The sequence below is a fragment of the Amphibalanus amphitrite genome, unplaced genomic scaffold (genome assembly GCF_019059575.1).
Source record: "Amphibalanus amphitrite isolate SeventyFive unplaced genomic scaffold, NRLGWU_Aamphi_draft 000029F_arrow, whole genome shotgun sequence".
NCBI classification, from domain to species: Eukaryota; Metazoa; Arthropoda; class Thecostraca; order Balanomorpha; family Balanidae; genus Amphibalanus; species Amphibalanus amphitrite.
The window spans coordinates 625,153-646,894 of NW_024881525.1; the positions used below are offsets into that span (position 1 = coordinate 625,153).

The 21,742-nt window shown below is 54.1% G+C and overlaps 1 protein-coding gene across 8 annotated transcripts in view; it reads left to right on the plus strand.

Annotated features, from left to right (window-relative positions):
* The window catches only part of LOC122366249 (regulating synaptic membrane exocytosis protein 2-like), a 65,281-nt gene that overhangs the window by 40,766 nt on the left and 2,773 nt on the right, over window positions 1-21,742 (plus strand). Inside the window, exons 4-16 of one of the 8 annotated variants that reach the window (XM_043338293.1) lie at window positions 4,208-4,284; window positions 6,710-6,935; window positions 7,232-7,405; window positions 8,177-8,331; window positions 13,020-13,150; window positions 13,831-14,083; window positions 14,269-14,559; window positions 14,766-14,869; window positions 15,261-15,387; window positions 15,725-16,002; window positions 16,403-17,169; window positions 18,054-18,167; window positions 18,813-18,981. In XM_043338293.1, coding sequence (XP_043194228.1) covers window positions 4,208-4,284; window positions 6,710-6,935; window positions 7,232-7,405; window positions 8,177-8,331; window positions 13,020-13,150; window positions 13,831-14,083; window positions 14,269-14,559; window positions 14,766-14,869; window positions 15,261-15,387; window positions 15,725-16,002; window positions 16,403-17,169; window positions 18,054-18,167; window positions 18,813-18,981 — 2,866 coding nt within the window. Of the gene's footprint in view, window positions 1-4,207; window positions 4,285-4,508; window positions 4,736-6,709; window positions 6,936-7,231; window positions 7,406-8,176; window positions 8,332-13,019; window positions 13,151-13,830; window positions 14,084-14,268; window positions 14,560-14,765; window positions 14,870-15,260; window positions 15,388-15,724; window positions 16,003-16,402; window positions 17,170-18,053; window positions 18,168-18,812; window positions 18,982-19,155; window positions 19,307-21,742 lie in introns of all 8 variants that reach the window. The other 7 variants (XM_043338259.1, XM_043338266.1, XM_043338303.1 and 4 more) reach the window with 7 other exon arrangements.

Here is a 21,742-nt window from a genome sequence, read left to right on the forward strand (position 1 = left end):
GACGGATTTTGGACTTAATGCTATTTTTGGGTGACTGTCAGACGGAGCGGGTTCAAACAACGCTTGTTGGCAAGAGAAATGTACCTACCGCCTCTCATGGGAAAATTGTGAAAAGCTAATTGATCAAAAACAAGGTGGAACAAATTGCTGGAGAAAATAGCATTTGCTTATGACTAACTTAATTACAGGGGTTTTGCTACATAACCTGGTATGTTTGACAATTGAAATGGGCATAGATTGGAAGAGCATTCAATTGTGACCAAGGTCCAATCATCGCTTCTGCATGACGAGCAACAATATTCTTAAGAATATAAATGTTTCAAACCTCTACATAGTAATTCATCGATGGCTTTCACTCTTCAATAACCTACGCCAACCTATGTCATGAAATACACTTGGCATGTTCTATAGTAGAACGCATGGTTATTATCAGACACGAGCACCTCGATGCGATGGATATTTTTTCCCAAAACCAAAATGCTTAGCCGTCAAAAGGCAATCGACCGTAATGGATACATAACCCACAGACACAAGACCAACCAAACGCCCACCGATCGAAAATACCCCTTATTCGCGTTGCGAAGCAAGCGGGTCACCCTAGCGGGCCCCATTCACCCGGGGGCTCGGGCCCTATCCACATGGGGGACCAAGCCCTATCCATACGGGGGCCCGGGCCACGTTCACCTGGGCTCCGGGCCTCGTCCACCCGGGGCTCCGGGGCCCGCCCACCAGGGGGCCCGGGCCCCATCCAGCCGGGGGCCCGGGCCCCGTCCACCCGGGGCCTGGGGTCCGTACTCCCGGGGGCCCGGACCCATCCATCGGGGGGCCCTGGCCCCATCTACCCGGGGGGCCGTGCCCCATCCACCTAAGGGGCCCGGGCCCGTTCTCCCGGGGCCCGGGCCCCATCCACCCGGGGCCTGTGCCCTATCCACCCAGGGGCCCGTGCCCTATCCACCCAGGGGGCCCGGGTCCGTTCTCCCGGGGCCCGGGCCCCATCCAACCGGGGGTCCGGCCCCGTCCACCCGGGGCTCAGGGCCGTTCTCCCGGGGGCCCGGGCCCCATCCAGCCGGGGGCCCGGGCCCCCTCCACCCACGGGGCCCGGGCCCGTTCTCCCGGAGCCTCGGGCCCCATCCACCCGAGGGGCCTGGACCCGTTCTCGCGGGACCCGGGGGTCCGGGCCCCGTCCACCCGGGGCCCGTTCTCCCGGTGGCTCGGATCCATCCACCGGGGCCCCATCCGCCGGGGGGCCCGGGCCCTATCCACCCGGGGGCCCGGACCCATCTACAGGGGGCCCGGGTCCCATCCACCCAGGGGGCCGGGCCCGTTCTCCTGGGGGCCCGGGCCCTGTCCACCTGGGGCCCCAGGCCGACCCCTCACCCGAGGTGTCGCAGTGGGCATTTCTCGAAGCGGGCTCGTCCGATTAGATTAGGACCTCTCTCTCTCCTCTCTCTCTCTCTCTCTCTCTCTCTCTCTCTCTCTCTCTCTCTCTCTCTCTCTCTCTCTCTCTCTCACACTCTCTCTCTCGAGCGGGCCCCTGACAGAAATTTCGGGGGGGTCAGCTGACCCTCTGACCCCCCCTGGCTGCGCCACTGGAAGGGGCTATTCTTACCTCTGAACTCTGAAAAAAGCTGCTCGAAATTGATTAATGGTGCCGACGCCTCCGCGCATTATGCTGCTCGTAAATGTCCGTTATGGAGCAGCATCGTACTTGCTTTACTTTATCGTTCAACAAATTATCATCTAGCTATAGGTATCGATGGCAGAGGACCTTCGGATGTCATCTGCTAGTGAACATTTTTTTATGCCATTGAACTCAATCTTAAAGTGGACGTTCATGAACAGAGCAGACGTAAGCCAACGACTGTACACGGATACCTAGAGCTTGTATTGCCAGTACCTGACACGGCTGGTAACTTATCAGTCGCCGAAGAACTCAAGAGGGTTGGATGATTATTTACGTTTAGTGGAGAAAGTATTGTTCGAGACAGTCACTCGTTCGGAAAACATGACGCTTGTCACACACCAAAAAGTAGCATTTACAAGACGCATCTGGTCCCTTCGGAACGTTATCGGTCAGTAAAGGTGCGATATCGGCCACACCTTTGGCCCAAAGGGGACAATATCGTCCAGCGGCAAGGTAAAATTGAGTTGGACGATATGGTCCATTGCCAAGGCAAAATTTAGTGGGACGCGATATGTTTCATTGACAAGGTAAAATTATGTGGGCCAATATCGTCCAGTGACAAGGCAAAATTCAGTGGGACGATATGTTCCAGTGACAAGGTAAAATTCTGTGGACCAATATCGTCCAGTGACAAGGTAAAATTCAGTGGGACGATATGTTCCAGTGACAAGGTATAATTCTGAGGGCCAATATCGTCCAGTGACAAGGTAAAACTCAATGGGGACGATATGGTCCAGTGGCAGGGTAAAATTCAATGGGGACGATATGGTCCAGTGGCAGGGTAAAATTCAATGGGGACGATATGGTCCAGATGACAGAAAAAAACTACATCAGCCGACAAGAACGGCATCATTTTGTAAGGACGGCATCACCCGGTGAGGTGTATCATGTTCTGAGGACGGTATCATCCAGAGACTAGAGAAGATGTATCAGCCGAAAAGAATGGTGTCACTAGTAAGGACGATGTCGTCCGATCAGTATACCTCATTCCGTGAGCATGATGCCACATAGTAAGGACAGTATCATCCAGACCCATGATTTGTTTCGGCGAGACGGACTGTTATCCAATCAGGACGGTGATGTCTAATGGAACTTTGGCTTTGGACAATGCCAGTTACTGGTAAGGACAGTATGACTCGAAACAATGGCCAGGCGGAGGTATTCTTTACCGATAACTTTGCCACCTGGTTAGAACATTTCCAGCTGACAGGGGTGTGAGCCTGGCTGGATATTAACGTCCTCTGATGAGCCATCACAATGAGGACCCTGACTGGCCCACTGAGGAGTTATTGCGGCCCACTGAGGGGTGTTGTGGCCCATAAGGGTGTGTTTTGGCCCCTTGAAGTTGCTGTGGAACAATAAAGGGGTATTGTGGCCCACTAAGGGGGTGCTGTGACCAACTGAGGGCGTATTGCGTCCCACTAAGGGGTGCTTTGGCCCAGTAGGGGATTGTTGCAGCACACTAAAGGGGTCTTGTGGCCCGCTGAAGGGGTGTTGTGGCTCCCTGAGGGGGTGCTGTGGCCCCCTGAGGGGCTGTTACTGCCCACTGAAGGGGTGTTGTGGCCCAGCGGTGGCCCTGTCGCCCGGTGCGGACGGTGCCGGCGGCGGCGCGGTGACGGTCGTCGGTGTCCGGCGGCGCCCGCTGCGCTGACGGGCCGGCCGCCAGCCACGCGGCCTCTGTATTGATCCCGCCGCTGGCCCGGCCCGTCTCCACTGGCACACAGTCGCCAGCGGGCCAGTGCCGGAGCCGGCGCCGCCGCCCGCCGGTTACACAGTGTCGGTGAGCGCGCCGCAGACGAGCCGCGCGCGCCGCCATGGTGCCCTGAGGCCGCGGCCGTGGCGCGGTTGGAGCGCCTGCTGTGGCGCGGTTGGAGCGCCTGCTGTGGCCGCCACCCGTTCACACGGTAAGTGACCAGCCGAGCGCCGCAGAGAGGGTCGACCGAGCCGGGCCGGGGGCGGGTCCGAGGTGCCGCGGCCCGGCGGTCGGCGCCCGCCGCGGGGCGGCGGTGAGGAGCAGCCCGCTCGGGACACAGCACACCCTGGACCGCCCTGGTGACGTCAGGGGGTGACCCGCGAGCTGTCAGCGGACAGACGGCGCCGACTGTGACAAACCGCAGAGAGAGAGAGAGAGAGAGAGAGAGAGAGAGAGAGAGAGAGAGAGAGAGAGAGAGAGAGAGAGAGAGAGAGAGAGACAAGGAGAAAAACGGGGGGGGGGAAGAGGGACACCATGGCATGACGGGAGGGATGGTCGGTCGTGGTCTCCCGGATACTGCAGGCATCGTTAGAATTAAGGCATACGGGTTGGCACGAGGGTCATGCCTGTCTTATAGCTGACCTCCGGTCAAGTTGCTCACCTACGAGGAGCACAGGAGTAACCAGGGTAAGTATTGTGAGTACTAGTGCGAGATTCTGGGGTAACATAACTTGAAACTAGGCACACCAAGCAAAGGTAGGTCTCCCTACCTTCCTTTCCCCAGGTGAGAACCTTATGGCGACCTTCAGGCGCTAACCGCTGTGTTACAGGGTCAGGCGACCACGAGCCATTCACAAGATGGAAACAAGAGGAGATGCTAGACGCCAAAATAAAGAATTTCCTCGCGGTGAGATCACACCGCCACTGACCACGTGCCGCGCATGAACTCTTCACAGCTCTTCTGTCTTTTTTCTGCTGTCTGTGTACGTGTTTGGCTGGCTCACGTCTCGCTCTGGTGGTCAGTGCTGTCGACTGATTGCCGCTCTCGCCACTGCCTTCTGCCTGCTCGTCTCCATTTTGTTTACACGCTGTTTGTTTGTGTGTGTGTGTGTGTTGTTTCACTCGCCGTAGGAGAGTTGGACTACTATGAACGACCACGGTCCAGAGCTGGCATGGGCGACGCGAGAGCCCGCACTGAAAAACGAAAGAAAGTCGTGAGATTTGACGGGTACACGGGCCCCGGTCCCGGCGACTTTGAGGAACAAACTTCTCAGGAATCTCAAACTAGAGACTCTGGCATCGACCTTGCAAGCTGCCTCACATCCAGCGAAGAATCGTGGAAAACTGAAAGCCCAAAGGTACAACAAAGTGCATTCGCTCTCGAGCCCTATAGGATTATTTTGTCTTTAGACCGGTTATAACAAAGCTGCATTTTCGGACAGGTGTGTTATTCCGAGAGAAAGCTTATCGAAAAGAAAATAGATGCTGCTATTTATCTAGACTAGCTAGCATTCGGTCTTCTAGCTTCAGAAAAGAGCTAGATCAATGACATTTTCATTTAATGTTCCTAAGCAGTGCATTACCTTGCATGTCTTCGGCGTTCGCATGGTCGGTCAACAGTAGCTGTTAAGATCATGTCACAGGAGCATTTGCTTTATTTATCGCTGACAAAGTTCCTGCTAGAGCATATGTGCGTATGTTTATTAGGATCGTCATCAAAGCGTGCATGCTACGTTGAGATCATTGTAATTCATGCATGCATGCATGCCTGCATGAGCTTTTGCTTGGCTGTCTATGTCTGTGTTCGGTATAGGCGTATAGCGTGTAGCATCTTTTAATATCCAAGCGGACCGCATCATTCCATGTTGACGTGTTGGTACTGTGCCGTCAACTGTCCAATGTGTCGGTCTGTCCACTGTACAAGGTGCTGTTACCCTGCTATCCCGCCTTCATTCGTCGTGCCCCCACACGCCAAATCGTACCACCCGCACCAGTGGGTGCTGGTGCCACCGCTGTGGGACGCCGAGGCCTCAAACTAGTGCGTTTCGTGCCGTGCTGCCGTATAGCGCACGCCGAAATACGAAGTCGGTCGCGCTTGGCTCGGCTCGCGGCGCGGTCGGCGGTCGACCATCGATTTTCGGGCCGGATTCCGTGGGTCACGTGTGTTCAGCTGCCGCCCGCCGCGGCCCGCTCGGCGTGTCTTCATAACTCGTGGCCCAGCTCAGCGGACGTCCGATACCGACCAGATCAGACCCGGCGCCGCACAGGCGCGCCTGATGGGAGGCCAGAACTGAGGAGACAGAGCTGAGTCAGAGACCCTTCTTTTCTTATATCATTTCTGCCTCCTTTTTCTTTGCTTAGCCAGGCTGTTTTGTGCCAGACGTAACTCTCTAGCCCCGCCGATGTGCCGATGTGCTATCGGCGAGAGACGTTTGAATTCAGCATTAATGATGAAGAAAACAGGCGCCGTCATTTGCTGTATGAAGCCAGCGATGCCTCCCCGAGGAGTTATCCTCTATCGAAGGCACCGTGTGCCAGCGGTCGTGGGCCTCCGGTGATGTGCATGTGGGTGCATTACCACTATCCAGTCACCTCCGATCGCCCCTGCGTGGGAGGCACCGGCAAAGGTCAGGGATGGCCCACTGCCTTCCGGATGTTCGTTGCATTTTGCTCCACTGGGAGGCGGTTGCTCGGTACCGGTGCACCGTTTGATATAGACGGCGTACATCCCTGTCTGGGCCGGATGAGACCGGCTGTGTGGAAAGTTCACATCCGGTGGTGGGTGGCGAGCCCTCCCCCGCTGCACTGAGGGATCAGTCGGCTGCAGATGTGTCAAAAGTGCCCGCATCCGCAGACGTGTCAAAAGTGTCCGCTGCCGCAGATGGAGGGATAAGTTCAGTGTTTCGAAGGTGGCGGATGTCAGTGGTGCCTTTGGAACAACTAAGAACCCTTAGGCTCTTAACTATCACCAGCTGGCTGCCTATGTTTACGGTGCCCGCAAGACCGCTGCTTGGGAGGCACTTCCCTCCCACTTAAACAGTGGAACCTTTATTTTGATTGACCATCCTCCTGAGCTTTGATAGCTTTATGTAACCGATGTGCTGCCCCAGAGACCGATGAACATCTGCATTCTTCCAGTGATACTCATTTGTGCTTTATCAGCTTTTGAACTACCGCAGTGAGTAGGGCAGTACGTGAGCAGTGAGTGCCTTGTCCTCATGTGCATTCTGAGCGAAAGAGCGTTATTTATCTGTATCTGAGTCACTGCTGTATTCTATCCCGTCTTTCATACACCTGTCGTGTTCATGACCCGTGCTCGACGCTCCCGACAGCACCCAGTAACATGGCAGCCGAGTGCGGACGGCTCACGCCTCGTGGGCCACATGATCCTCAAGAAGGCGGTCAAGGAGGCTGCCGGCGGTCAGAGTGCGTCTAGCGCGGCCATCCTCGGCCTCAAGGTCGTCGGAGGGAAGCGCCTCAGCGGCGACCGGCTGGGAGCGGCTATCGAGCGGGTCAAGAAGGGCAGCATCGCCGACAGCGTCGGTCACCTGAGGCCAGGTGCGCAGTGATATACCGTTACGGTTATCATCCCTACATGTGGGCAACACACATACCTGCTCAAGTGCTCAAAGCTACACGCTACATGCACGTAGATTTGAGCTTAGCTAAACAGGGAATATAAACACCAACATAAGTTAAAGACTCCCAGAAATACTACGCCCAAGTTTGCATCTCAGGTGTAAGCCTCTGAACTACCCAGTGATCTCTGTTCCACACCGCTGCATCTTTTACGCATCTTGTGACGCCCGTTCTCGGTCCGACCGTAACCCGTACCTCTCTCTCTCTGTCTCCAGGTGACGAAGTGATAGAGTGGAACGGACGATCGCTACAGGGAAAGACGTTCGAGGAGGTGTACGACATAATTGCCGAGTCTCGCCAGGAGCCTCAGGTGGAACTGATCGTGTATCGCACCCTGGCGGAGGGACGACGAAGGCACACGCACGCAGGCATTCCTTCCAGTCAGCCAGGTATGGAGACTGACCGCGCTCGACAGACACATCGACTTCTTTATCATTCCCCAAATCACTGTTTAGTCATGTGTGAATTAACTTAACATCCAACACTATACCAGTTGTTCAATCATTCACTTTTCCGACCACCTATACGGACCAAAACTCACCCATTTTATAAACAACGTATATAGTTTAATGTATATAGACATACTTGGTTACTGACGCATTAATAAGTTTCGCCCTCACTCCATGCCAACGTTCAGTGGGGCATTCATTGCGTGCTGTCCGCTCTCTATGTCTTATCTCCGTGTCCGTTTTTCGCGCACCGTGTCCGAAGACGGACAGGGTGTGCTCGTGTCGCCTGACGTGTGTGACGCCGCCACCATCATTACACGGGGATGTGCGTGGGTCGGGATCCGGCCGCACTGGTCCTCACGGAACGCCTCGACCCCGACAGACACGCACGCCGCCGCTCACAGGCAATGTTTGCACGGATGGCGCTCCACAGAGTGACACATGTAACACGCCATTCTGAGAGGGAGACACGTCAAAATAGCCGTCCGATGTTAAGTGGAAAACATCGCGTCATTTGCTGTAGTAACATTTGTTTATGACACTTTTTTGTTCACGAAGGATGTTCCCTGCAGTGCTATTTTTCGCTGGAAGACGCTATGTTCCATGCTGACTAGGACTTGGAGATGCTGGATCGATTTTCTTCGCCGGAACCCGGCCAACCGGCCGAGTCAGTGTGTTATGTAACGGTTGGCTTTGGATGGTCGCCGACAGCGTTCGCGCCGGTGGAGCCGCGGCCAAGGCGCAGTGACCCGGCGCGCAGTGACCGCGACCGGCGACCCAGTGTGACCGTGACCTCTCCGGGGTCACCCGACAGCAGGGCACACCACCCGAGGCCCAGCGTCGAGAATATCGGCGGAAAACTGCAGGTGAGTCCGGATTCGACATCACCATACCCCGACCCAGTCTTGCCGTGCTGTGATATTTACACTGGTAAATTCTGGCCCCTGTACCTACGAGTACAGGGACGAGTTGCGTTTGCCACTCGTATATCAGCAGTGGCAAACGCAATTTAAGTCCATTTAATAACCCTGAGAAGCTCAACGTTTGATGGTTGAAAGTAGTGATGTCAATTACGGAAAATCGGAATACCGATACCAAACCAAATACCAACCAAAACCATGGGGATATACCGAAACCAAACCAACTTGGAAACATGAGGGAAATATCAACTTTTTACCCATTTCTCAGCCCATGATACATTAGTGAGGGTTCATAATACCAACAAAATACCAAGCATATTGGGATTGAAATACCAAATACCAAGTTGGTATCGGTTTGGTATCGGTATACCAAAAAGTTGGTATCCGATTGACATCTCTACATAGTTGAAAGTACAAATGTACTTGAAATTTACCCGATGCTGCCAACCTCAGCGATATTGTTAATACGATAGGGTTGCATGAATTGCTCCAAAATGGGGTGGAATGAGTGGTCATTATCGAAGAACTAGAAAATGTGTAGGTTCATCCATTTTCTATGAAAGTTTGTTATAGCATGCGCATGAGAAAATCCAGTGTGAGTTGCAGCTGCCAAGTACCAATAGTCGCAAGTGAACTAGGAATTTAGGTAAGGCGGAAGCGCCACCTAACTTCTAGGATGAAGCGCAGTGACTGCAACGTGGCATGGGCCGGGATCACTACAGGAGCCTTGCGGGACAGTCTGCCACTTCAGGCGCCATACTGCCGCGCCATCTAGGGAGCGGTTGTCGAAACTTTTACGCCGACTGTTTTAGATTCTGCATTGGTTCACCGTGTTTTTCAGAGAAATAATTTCCGGCGCTTATCATATTTAAAAATGCCACGTAGTGTCATTGAAATTCAGGTTAATTGCTTACTTGCCACTTCTTATGTAGTTACGAAGGCCGCAGTCAGCATTGTGAAAAATGATATGCATAGGTAATTAGGTACCTAATAGTGATCTAATTGAAACACATAATTTGTATCAAACACTAGGAAGGATTACTTTATTTAAGCTGTGCTAGAAAGATATGTTTTCGGTGCACCTCACACGAAAGGAAATAACATGCTGGCTTCGATGTACGAAGATGAACAGAAAAGTACAGGCTGAAGAGAAAATTGCCGCCAAAATGCGACTAATGCGATTCATTCCAGATAATGACAGGCACCATTCTACCAATAATTTTGTAAGAGCAAACTGGCGTGGACAGCGCAGATCAGGCTTGATGACTGATGAATGAATCAGCCGCAGCTGCAGCTATACCTACCTACCAGCAGGCAGCATTAATAAGTTTCCTCACTTCGCGGAGACATTGCGCTACATAAAGAGGAATTTACCGCTGGGTCTGCCGGGCTCCGCTGGGCGCTGGTCTCTGGGTGGGCGGGGCCGAGAGAGGGGGAGCCAGCAGGAAGAGGGGGAGGTACTGGCAGAGCGTCCTGCAGTGCGTGGGTGCTCCCGTCTGCACCACTGACCTCGTTCTATGCCGCCCGGCGACGAATACGGAGAGCCACTGCGGACATCTGAATCTGTACCGGCGGGGCGCGGGGGGAGGGGGAGGGGGAGGGGCACCACCGACGCCGCAGTGGGCTGGTCACGTGACTACGCCCTGCGGCGGCGGCTGCAGCACCCCCCCCCCCCCGCATATTGACGCCCTCCGGAGGGGAGGGGCGGCGCAGGGTGGGGAGGGGAGGCGCGGGGTGGGGAGCGGGTCACCCGTCCGCAGGGGAGGGCTGTGCTGCCGTCACAGTGACACAATTAGAAATCGATTGCGGCAGCGGTGGGGATGGAGTCGAACCGGGAGGGGAGGAGGAGGCGTCGAGATCGCAATGGACTGGATTGGGATTGGAGTGAAAAGTGAACTTAACTTCGAGTGAAGTGTATGGTGTGGGTAGGAAGCAATAATGTCTGGAGTGTGAGTCAGATGACGGTAAATGCATATTGCAATACGCATGACAGTTTGGACGATGATATTGTCATATGAGCGGGTGTTCGAAGAGAGTCATATGTGCCTTACTGCAACTGAAAGGCTGTGAACCGTAGACTGCAGATCACACACGAAAAAGATCGTGAACGGTCGCTAGCGGTGACAATCCTCACCAGTGAGCAATGTCAGCAACTGGCTGCTGAACAGGACCGGACGACTGAATGGGACTCCCAGCGAAGGCTCTTGTGATGGATCGGTCCTTTGGTCAGACCGTGCTGAAGGGTTAGTCTAGCCGCTTGATCTCAACACAAAGACCCGGTTTTTCTCACACTCCTTATCACAAATTATCTTACGAAAAATACTTATGGGGACAAAAGTGCAAAACCTACGTGTGCAGCTTCGCGTTGCTGAGTGTATGAAATGGTAGACTTCTTCGCCATTTAGCCGAACGCGCCTCGCTGAGTGAATAGGCTTTTTCTGCCCCCTGTCTAACTTTCAAACGAATGGCTGTAGAAAACCGTGGTAAAGAGCAATCGAAAGCTCCTTACAACCATTTGAGCACATTTTTATGCTTGAGTAGCCGTTAGGTCAGGCAAAGTCAGGCCAACAGTAAAAACTGCAGTTTTCTACATTTCTTGCTTTAGAGCCTAGTTAGCGGAAATGAACTTAGATTGGGTGCCAAGAAAACGTTCTAAAGCCACCATGACCAAATTCTTGCCATATAAAGTTTAACCCTCGCCGGCATAGGGGGTTGATGCAACCCTCCCCTAAGGTTTTTCGCGAATAACTCGCGAAAAAAAGCGACCGATCGCAACGAAACTTTTAGAACCCTCGCATTGATTAATTTTACACCTGCCCTGAAAATTTCATGACCCTGACCCGAATGACCTTTAAACTGTGACCTCTTTTCCGAGACCATGTTTGGCCGGAATCGCGATTCGGCGTATGTCGGCTCGCATTAGTCGCGCGTTTGCAAGCTTTTCGTGGTTTCAAACGTTCAAACATGTGATTTGATGTTGCTCCCATGCATTAGGGTGGGTGTCAAGGTCACCTGAAGATCAGGTCAGGTCATTGACCTTTGGTGACCTCGGTTCACTTTTTCGAGTTTTACATGTTTCTAGGCTAGTTTTTGGAGCTGAAGTCGAATTAAGCAACCATTTGAACATTTACCAAGTAGTTTTGGTGCATTCGTAACATGTTACGAAGCTGTCAGAGGCGGATGACAGGTACTACGAATACCCGTCACGACCCCTACTGGTTGACCTGACCTGACCTGACCCGACCTGGTCTAAACGCTTAACGACATCGTCTGTGATCAAAACTAACACGATATTCGTGATCAGCATCCCGGAAAACCCCTTAGCAGCCACACTTTACGACTTTCTAACAGGTCCCGATATTCCCGATTTTTGGGTCATTGACCTAACCTGGAAGGTCAATCGATGATCTAGGACCTTAAAGTTGGGTATCATTGGCTTCCTCTCGTGACGGGCAACACGCTCTCGTTTTTTCCTCGAAGCTCTAGCTCCATTTTTTTTTTGGGGGGTTAGGCCCTTTCGGTCCAATGAGACCATTTCAGAGCCGGGAGGATGATAGGATATATGTAGGGGGAGACATTGGTCTGGGCAGGCACCCTAGTGAGTCGCCGGGGCTGAGCCCGTCCAGAGGACAGGCCACCCAGCCCCAAGGCACTCACTGCACCCGGCTACGGGGTGCGCTCCCTCGGGAGCAGCGGTGCCGCTCCAAGGGAGCAGCCCGCATGAGATAAAGTTGCCTGTCCAGTCCGGAGGGGGGTTGCGGCGTGGAGGAGAAGGATTTCAGTATCCTGAGGATAGAAGCACGGAACGGTGTGCTAGCTCCATCAGGGGCCAAACGCGAGGGGGGTCGTACCAACTCCCTTGGTGCCGTCGAAGGGCTCAAAATGGCCTGTGCCGGCGAGGGTTAAGGTCAAGGTCAGATCAGGTCAGGTCAGGTCACCAAAGACGAGCTATTGAATAGGCATGACCTTGTGCGACATATGTTTAATTGGTCATCCTACTCATAGGACTCAATGGGCTATGGGATGCTAAATTAGTGATATGGATCTTCGTTGGATGAAGTTCAGGCCAAGGTCAGGTCAGTTGAGGTCGAATGTGTGCGCTGGTCTCCGTTAAAAACACAAAGGTGACTATCAGATGCAGTTTCACGAGGAACATATGTACATTATAGTTGAGCCCGCTCGGTGCATTTAGGTAACTACTACAATAGTTACAACACATAAATGGCACATAAAACCCAACAGACGTAAGCGTAAGCGTATCACAAGGCGTAAGCGACTACTTCTGGCAGTGACGCTTGTCCAAACACACATACAACCCAAGCTATCGAAACAAGTGATGTAAGCCTGTAGCGGGCGGGAATTTAAAACATACAACGTTTAACAAAATAGCCATCTGTCTCGCCCCTCTCTCTCTCTCTCCTCTCCTCTCTCTCTCTCTCTCTCTCTCTCTCTCTCTCTCTCTCTCTCTCTCTCTCTCTCTCTCTCTCTCTCTCTCTCTCTCTCTCTCTCTCTCTCTCTCTTCTTAGCATTTCTTACATTTCCCTGGCACACATTCATGTTGGCCCGACGGAAGTTTATATATGAGGACTGCGAATCACGTACGTACGTGTAACACCCTCCCGGTCTATCGGCAGGCCAAACTGTGGTATGACTCGAGGACGCTGAAACTGATCGTCACCCTCCTCTGTGCCGTCGACCTGGTGCCGAGAGAATCGGGTCACCTGAGGAACCCGTACGCCAAGGTTTTCCTCCTGCCCGACCGCAGGTGAGTCAGGGACTGGAGCTTCGTTTGCACATCTCAAGAGGTGGTGACACCCTTTCTCTTCATCCTGATCATTCGTCATAGACACTACATAGTATCTCGTTTATGTATGCCAATCGGGCCGGCGGCTCCAAATGCGGCCCCTCTACCGCGGCGCCGTGCCGGTGGTGGTGGCTCGGGCCTCTGATGGCGGCCAGGCGGCCGCGGCTCCGGCTGAAACATGCATACGGGTCGATATTGCTGGCCGCCCGCCGAAGGAGCGGGGCCGACGCGACGGCACCGACGGAGCAGGCGGAGACGGCCGAGGAGCCGCCGCCGGTGGTGCCAGTGGTGCCGGTGGTGCCGGTGTCGGTTCCGCTGGTGCCGCCGGTGCCGGTGCCCAAGCTGTTTCTGCCACGGCCACCTTCTCTTCCTTTTTTGCCAGTCAGACTGTTCCTTCCCTCGGCCGTTCCCCATTGTATATTTGGAGAACTTTCTGTTCATTGAGTAGCCACGGTGCCACCTACGATTTATTACCTTAATTATTTGCTTGAACAAAAGCTGGCGATGATGTTTTAAGTTTTGCTTACAACGAATTCATAAGCACTGCTTACCTACGTGTGTCATGAATCCATATATGCCAATATTGAAATTAAAATCATCATTGCCTTAGTAACCCTCGCCACCCTTACACCTCCGTCCAGTGAAAAATCGAAGCGGCGCACCAAGACGCTCGCCAACACGCTCGAGCCACGCTGGGGTCAGTCGCTGATCTACTCGACGATCCGGCGCTCGGAGCTGCATAGCCGGCACCTAGAGATCACCGTCTGGGACTACGACCGGTTCGGGTGCAACGACTTCCTCGGCGAGGTGCTCGTCGAGCTGGGCACGCACCCGCTGCGCAATGAGCCAGAGTGGTTCCCGCTCACCATACCCGAGGATTTCAACCTGCACACGGTACGACGACTGCGGGTTAAAGGTCCGGGGTGTGGGTTTGGGAATTGAGATAGAGTTGACGTTTCGTCGCTCATTATAGACAAATATTGGGGAATTACGTTGATGATTTCAGAGCTAGGAGAAATTTATTTCTCAAAAGGCTATTGTTCTCGAGCATAACTTTGTGTCTTCTTCCCACCCTGCAGCGGCACGGCATGTATATAGACTTTGACCGGGCGTCGACGACCGCCTCTACGGACCACCTGTCCCCTCCGAGTACCACGTCGCGCCTCTCTGAGAGCGACACTTCCGACGTCGACGTGGACGAGTGTCGGCGCGGCGCCGGCGCCGACAGCAGCTCGTGCAGCCCGCCGGTCTCGGAGCGCGGCGAGCGGTCAACGCGCCGCGACTTCGGCGCCGCCGGTGGACACCGCGCCCGCTCCGGCACTGTCGTCACGCGAGACGAGATGCTCTATCAGCGCGGCGCCGGACGACAGGTGAGAGGGAGAGAGAGAGAGAGAGAGAGAGTGAGAGAGAGAGAGAGAGAAAAAAAGAGACTGAATGTTTCGGCCCATGGTCTGTGACCTGCGACCTTTGACCCGAAACCTATGACCTATGACTTATTACCCGAAACGCATGGCGTTCGTAGTCTCTGACCTGTGACCTGTGACCTGTGACCTGTGACCTGTGGCTGTGACCGCAGGAGCCGGTGCCGTACGCGGACGGGCGGAGTCGCTCTCACTCGGCCGCGCCCTACACCAGCTCCGGCCTCTCGGACCGCGAGCGCAGCATGTCTCCGCCCAAACGGTGAGCCAACTTCCCCAGCCCGGGGTCAGAGCTCTCAACGCGACCACCAGCGGCTCGTGGCCCAGGCCCGGGTCTTACTTACAGAGGCGCCTTAGCGCTAACTTGGGCTATTCTGCGGATTCCGGCATTTTGTGGTTTCTCCGGGTTTAATTTCGTTAGCTAATTTTAGAAGCGATCGATGGCGACGCAGAAGTGACGGAGGTTTGTTCAGACAGGAAAAGCTCGCGTCTACTGCGCTGCGATCTAGCTAGAAGGTCAACAGAACTTGCATAGATGCATTTCGCGAGCGGAAGAATAAGCAGTTCAGTGTGTAGCGCCTTCACCTGTCCCTGCGTCTTGTACATACTTACCGCGCTGGCTGAAGTGTTGTGCGCCCTTCCGCCGCCGGCAGGCTGCCGAGCCGGTCCTATCAGCTGGAACCGTCCCACCACAGTCACCTGGAGTCGGTCGGCAGCAGTCCCAAGAAGCGCCAGCTGCCGCAGCTCCCCACCGCTCGCACCTTCGGCAGAGATCACCTGGTGAGCGGAACAGACGCTCTTTGGCCGGGACAGAGCGCCCAACTGCCCGAGATGCGTGATCTAGACGAAGCTAGCAGCAAACTCCGAGTCATATCGGCCATTGATGCTAGTATTCAATTGTCAAAGCTAAAAAAGATGCGAATTATTTCAGGCGGAGCCACTTAAAGTTTTCAATCTGCCTTCTGATGAGCAAACGTGGTATTCTGCTATGGTAACGTTTGAGCCTTCATCAGACTCAATCTAGCCACTTTATCAGATTCATCGTGTGACCTGACTGGTGGAGTCCCTACCGCTATGATCTGTAACCCTTCTTCATCCCTTCTTCATCGTCCACCAGCCGGCTGATGTGGAGACCCGCGCGCGCCAGCTGCTCCGGTTACAGCAGGCCGGTGGCGGCGGGGGCGGCGGCGGCCCGGCGCGCCAGAGTCGCCACTACGCCATCTCGGACTCGGAGCTGGCGGGGGCCGGCGCCGAGCGCACGGCGCGGCGCGCGCTCGGCAGGCGCGGCAGCTTCTTCTCGCCCGAGAACGAGCAGGACAGCGCCAGCGACCGGGAGAGCGACACCAGTGCCTTCAGCAGCCAGAGCGAGCAGCCACTCGGCACGCGCAAGAGCAGGTATACCTGGGACGGCCGGAGCGCTGCGCCTCTTCTCTTTCTCGCTGTCTCTCTGTCTCGCTGTGACCCAGCCCAACTGTGTCCACTGTTGGTGTTGTGGCTCCGTGCGTGTCTTCACCGTGGGTTAACGGACGCGCCGGGCGGAGGGGGCAGCGGCAGCGAGCGAGCGCGACGCTATGGGGTTCGTGTGGGAGGGGAGGGCTCACCTTCACAATCCGGTAGTGGTTGACACTTTGTAGCAGGCTTGAATGGCTTCTCATCAAGTCCCTCTTTATCTGTGCCTCGCACGAATCGGTGTCAATTCTGCCAGCCCATCTTGATGTTATCACTTATCTCACGGTTACTTGTGCGCGCTCTCCATGCTCATCTTTCTGACTTTTCTTTGCTTCCTCGTTTTTAGGTTGGCTCACACCGCTTGGCAGCATTCTTCCTTTTCTTCGCACGCCCCGTCCAACCTCCCGTCAGCGTCTAACCACACAGGGGGCCGATACCCGCGGGGCAGGTCGCTGGACGGCGCCCGGCGCGGCCCCGGCCCCGGCTCGGCGCACTGGGACTACCCGGAGACGGACGGCGCGCTGGCCGCCGAGCGGCGCGCCCGCGGCTCCACCGAGCAAGTGGCCCGACAGCGCGGACTGGAGCGCGACTTCAAGCGTGAGCGGCGGAAGTCGCTGCGGCAGTACAGCTCGGTGCCCGAGTTTGGCAGCGGCGGCACGTCCAGCCGGACGGCGCCGCCGCCGCAGCCGCGCCGCACCCTGCCGCCGGCGGGCCGGGCGCGCGCCGCGCGGTCCGACGCGCCGGCAGGAGGCGGCTCCTCGCGCGGCGCGACGGCCGCCGCCGGCGAGCGGGCACCAGCAGTGACGGACGCGCCGCCGGCCGCGGCCAGTGGCTCGTCGGCGACGGTGAACAGTGTCAGTGCGCGCGGCGCCGAGACGAAGGCGGCCCCAGTGAACAGTGCCGCCGCCAAAGTGCCGGTCGTGAAGCGCGGGTCGGACGACTTCGGTGACGCGTTCAAAGACGATGACCTGTTCGATCTGTCGGACTTCATCGCGGCCGACGGCGACAGTGGAGGTAACGATGTTTCCCCTTCCCCTAGCGAGCGTGGCGGCGGCGCCGGCAGCCGGACCGCCCTGGGACGCAGCGCTTCAGCCGACGTGCCAGAAAAGACAGGTCAGTCCCGGCCGCCAGACGGCGGCCGACGCTTGTGTTTATGTGTGTGTGTTGGTGTTGGAAGGGAAAATTTCGTCAGAGGGTCAGGTGTTTATCCAAACGATGTCTTTAACATAACACATTTTATTTCACTGACAAAACGAAACAATAGGAGCCCGTAACTAATGGAACACTAGCCTAAACGATGGCTTCATTTGTAGTCAATCATGATATGCACAGACATTCAATTTACGCTCGGGATTTTTCACATTTTCACTTTGGCAAAAACTTCCGAGACAAAAATTATTTTGATCATGCAGGAGTGGAAACGTCCAACCACAAATTAAAAGGGCGTTTTCGGTAGCGCTCAATCTGTGTTTCAAAAGGTAGAGTCATACAAATAAGAAACTAACGAATAATAAAGTACACCTATGCATGTTCAGTTACGATTTATAAAGTTTACCAAATCAACTAACATGTAATCTGTGCATTGTGATGCTGATACGTTTATCTCACCACTGGTGATTGTGGCTGTGATGATGCAAAGTGACACTGTGAATTCATGCATTGCACATATGTACATTTCTTGACGGTACCCGACATAGTGAACCGTTCTGGGGACTCTACCTTCGCCGGCCTCCATACGGCGTACACGTGTAAATACGTCTCGACACAGGCACAGCCGTCCAGGCAACATGATGTAGGTCTCGGTAGCGCTTCTCTGGCAGCTATCTCAGCCTGGCCGCGGTCCCTAGAGCAGCTCCCGCGGGTCCCGAGGCCGTCCCTGCCCGTGCCCGCCTCGCCCCGCCCCGCCGGCTGACAGCCTGCAGTGTGTGTGCGCGCGTGTGAGGGTCAGCGAGTCTGTGCCGAGTGACAGCGCCGTCTGTGTGTCTGTGGGCGCGCAGAGAGCCTGAGTGACACGGCCGTCAGCCGCGGGGACCTCCTGCCCCCGGGAAAGGCGTCCGGCGCCGGCGGCATGGGCAAGAAGAGCAGCTCCACGTCCCAGCTCTCGACCGCAGGTGACCTGCACGGCCCAGGGCGGCGAGCCAATAGAGTCCGCCGCCCGGCTCCCGTCCACTGCCCCCGCGGCCCTAGAGAGCACTCGATGTTGCCCTGTCCTCGACAGACCAATCATTCACGTTCCTCTCTTCCGCATAGAGAGGCGCTGTCTGTAGTTCCCTGACCGTCCTGCTCTGCCACTTCGCCACCTTCACCTGCTTTTGATGGACCTCGGTAGCTGATGTAGTCCGCTGAAGACGACCACCAAGCCTCCCGCTCTCGGGGGCGAGACTGATTGTCACCCACACCGCAGTGCAGGGACGGTCCAGGGCAAACCCTCGCACATCGCTTCACTAGACCCCCGATGCTTTGGTCGTAGGTTTATCAACCAGTCTAGAGATTGCATGAGTGGTTTTGATTAGACAGACGGATGACGTTGACTGTGTGTATGTGTGTGTGCATGTTTGGATAAGAGTCGACTCAGGACGTTCGTAGATGTAGAATGGACAACTGACGGCGGAGGTTCCGACGTTCTGACGCTCGTAAGCAGGAAAGGTGCACCACTGGCACCGGAGCTGCGCCACCACTAACCAGACACAGCTCTCCATCCACAGTTGCGACCGGCCGCCGGCGCCAAGCCCCCTCTGACTCCCCGCTTCGCTCAGGGCGTAAGAAGCGACTCAAGTTCGGTTCACGCGGCAAAAACTCGTTCACGGTGCACCGTAGCGAGGAGGTGGTGCACCTGGTGAACAAACAGCTGAGCTCGCAGAGCTCGGACGGCGAGCTGGAGGAGCTCTCGGACCGCTCTGACGTCAGCAGTGCTACATCGGCCCGGTACGGGTCCCGCCAGAGCGCGAGCTCGGCCGCCCTGACGGCGCTGTTTGTGTGTCTGTCTGTGGCCGGGCGGCCCGGTGCCTGTCCCGGCCCCTAGTCGTCCGATCGTAGGTAGACGGAGGGCGAGCCAGCCCGAGTGAGCCGCTTTTGATGCATGGCCTCTGTATTTTGCAGCGGATGTGAGTAGGAAACGTAGCGCTAGTGGCATTCAGCGTTCGCACGAGGTGGTTCCGCCGCCGCTGTCTGCCGGCGGCGGCCGCCTGGTGCGCCAGCGATCCCGCGATTCGGACGCCAGCAATTCGGCCAGTAGCGATGGTGGCGGCAGGTGAGGTCCGCGCGCTGCCTCCTCCCTCCCTCCCTCCCTCTGTCTGCCCTGTCCTCTGCCCCGGCCCGCACCCCTCTCACCCGAACCGGCACGGTGTGGCCTCTCAAACTCTATCGACCGCGTCTGTGTTGCTGCATTGGAACTCTATCTTAGAGATACGCGTCTAAATCAGAGACGCGTGCTGATCGAACATTCTCTTTGATGTTGCCAAACCAAGCATTTTATCAAATAAGTTGCTGTGTGTGCCCCGATTTACTTTCAAAGCACAGCTGTTTGTCATGAAAGACACGCCTCCTCGAATGTTTTCATTTACTAAAGCAAGCCACTGCTATTCCTCGCTCTCCAGCTTATGCAATCCCACTATCTTCTATCCCAGCACTTTTCTCGGCTTCACATTAAAATGCCATCCGCCCATCGAATAAAATGTTTTGTTGACGCTTATGACAGTACAGCAGTCACACAGGCTGTTGTATCATGTAATGATACTCTTGCTGCGTGTTGACAAAATATTTTGCCACGATCATGTTTTTTTTTGCATTTGCAAACCAAAATGCTGTAGCATGCTAAAATTTCAATATGGCTGGGCCCAGGGGTAAGCTCGATCACCTGAGGTCATATGAGGTTGACATAAATAATTACCGTTTTCGGGCAAAAAATACATCATTCATCGCGCGTTGGCACTCACTAAAAATGAACTAGTGTCGCTGTAGCAATTAACCCATATTTCGGGGTATTCGACCTCAGAGTTAAGGGCATCAGAGTTTCATCATGCGGTCATGAGAGTTTAAAATGGGATGCCTACCTTTTTTGGTTTTTCTCGAAAGTAGCAACACGCCGGTTTTGATATTTTCATATTTTTCATTTCTTCTACCGATTACGCGCTAGTGCCTAGGTATAGGTACTAGCGATACCACCGATACCACCGTGGCAGTCAGGGCTTCATGGATAGGCAGTTAGGCACATTAGTGACGTTTTTTGGCTCACCTGACCTGACCTGACCTGACCTGACCTAATATCGATCCGAAACGTTTAGGGTTGATACACCATTATCTCAATCACATCTGTTTCCTGGGCACATGATGTTTGATCAAAAGTGCAATCGGTGGCAACTGGCAATACTTGCTTGTGAGCTTGACCTGACCTGGTGAATTAGCCTGGGGCCACTATTTTTTTTTTCATTCGTTTATGACACTGCCCCTAATGTACTAATATTGCCATTTATGCAACTATTTTTGCTTCTGTTAACTTTAATGTTCAAAATTCAAAACGTTAATGCGTTTAAGTTGAAACACGTTAAACGTTAAACGTTAACGCTGAACCCAGAACAACGGATGATTACGCTGAACCCACCCAAATTTCCATATCCAGGACATCTTGAAGCGTAAGGAAATTGTTCAATAGTCGTAAGCAGACCCTACGTTCAGTTGAGGGGAAAACTTTCAATTGTTTGCTGGTGCTTATTAGCCGGCTACCATATTTTTTAGATGCCTATTTAATCAGAGATGTTGAGTAAAGTTTAAGCATGTAAAACTCTTCAAGCTCAAAATACTACGGATAATATTGACATTGTAGGTAATCTTTGCTTAAAACGCCGAAATAGATGCTGTACTTCGGATGCAAAAAAGTGGTTATAAAAATGCGATACTCATTATTAGTAAAGCAGCGCGTCTCGCTCTGCACTTGTCCACCACTCCAGCAGGTTTTGTCAGAAGCAAGGGCCTAGTCAGCAGAGCATCATTACTTCTACGACAGAGATCGCCCCTTTCGGGCCCGGGTAATGGCAGATAGCTGGCTAAACGAGCTGTGTATGTGTGCACGGTAGTGGGAATCTGTCAGTTGGCACCTCATGCGTTTCGTAGAACGTGTGATTAACATGCATGCAGTGTAAGAGTTCAGTCGAATAGTTGCAAGCACTCTAGACATTTTGTTCGTCAGTTTGTAGCTACAAGATATGTTGAGACTAGTTAGTCGTTGAAAGGCTTCAGTAGTCAAGGCGGCGTGATGACTGTATCTGCATCGCTATTTTTTGTCCGCTTGACAGGAATGAAACGAAGCTCTGTGACATCATGCACATCAAAATTATCGATACCTTCTAGTCCTTCTCTTTTGGTTATTTAAACTCAATGACGATAGCAACGATTAATGCTTTGTGAAACGATTCAGAAATGTGTTAGTTCAGTTGATCTATTCTAACGACACGTTTTTCCTTAGACAATATTTTACTTGTTCATACAAAGCTGTTTTGAAAAGCAATGGGACAAATCAGCCTGCATTTTAACTGGCTTGGTAAACAAACCAAACCTAATTTTCCACCATGCGCCAAGGCTAGTTAAATCTGAGACATATATTTTCTCTCAGATACTCGAAGTGTGTCCTTTTCTGATTGCCTTCGTAAGATTGGGTTCATGTGTGTCCTGCTCGTTTCTGACTTGACGT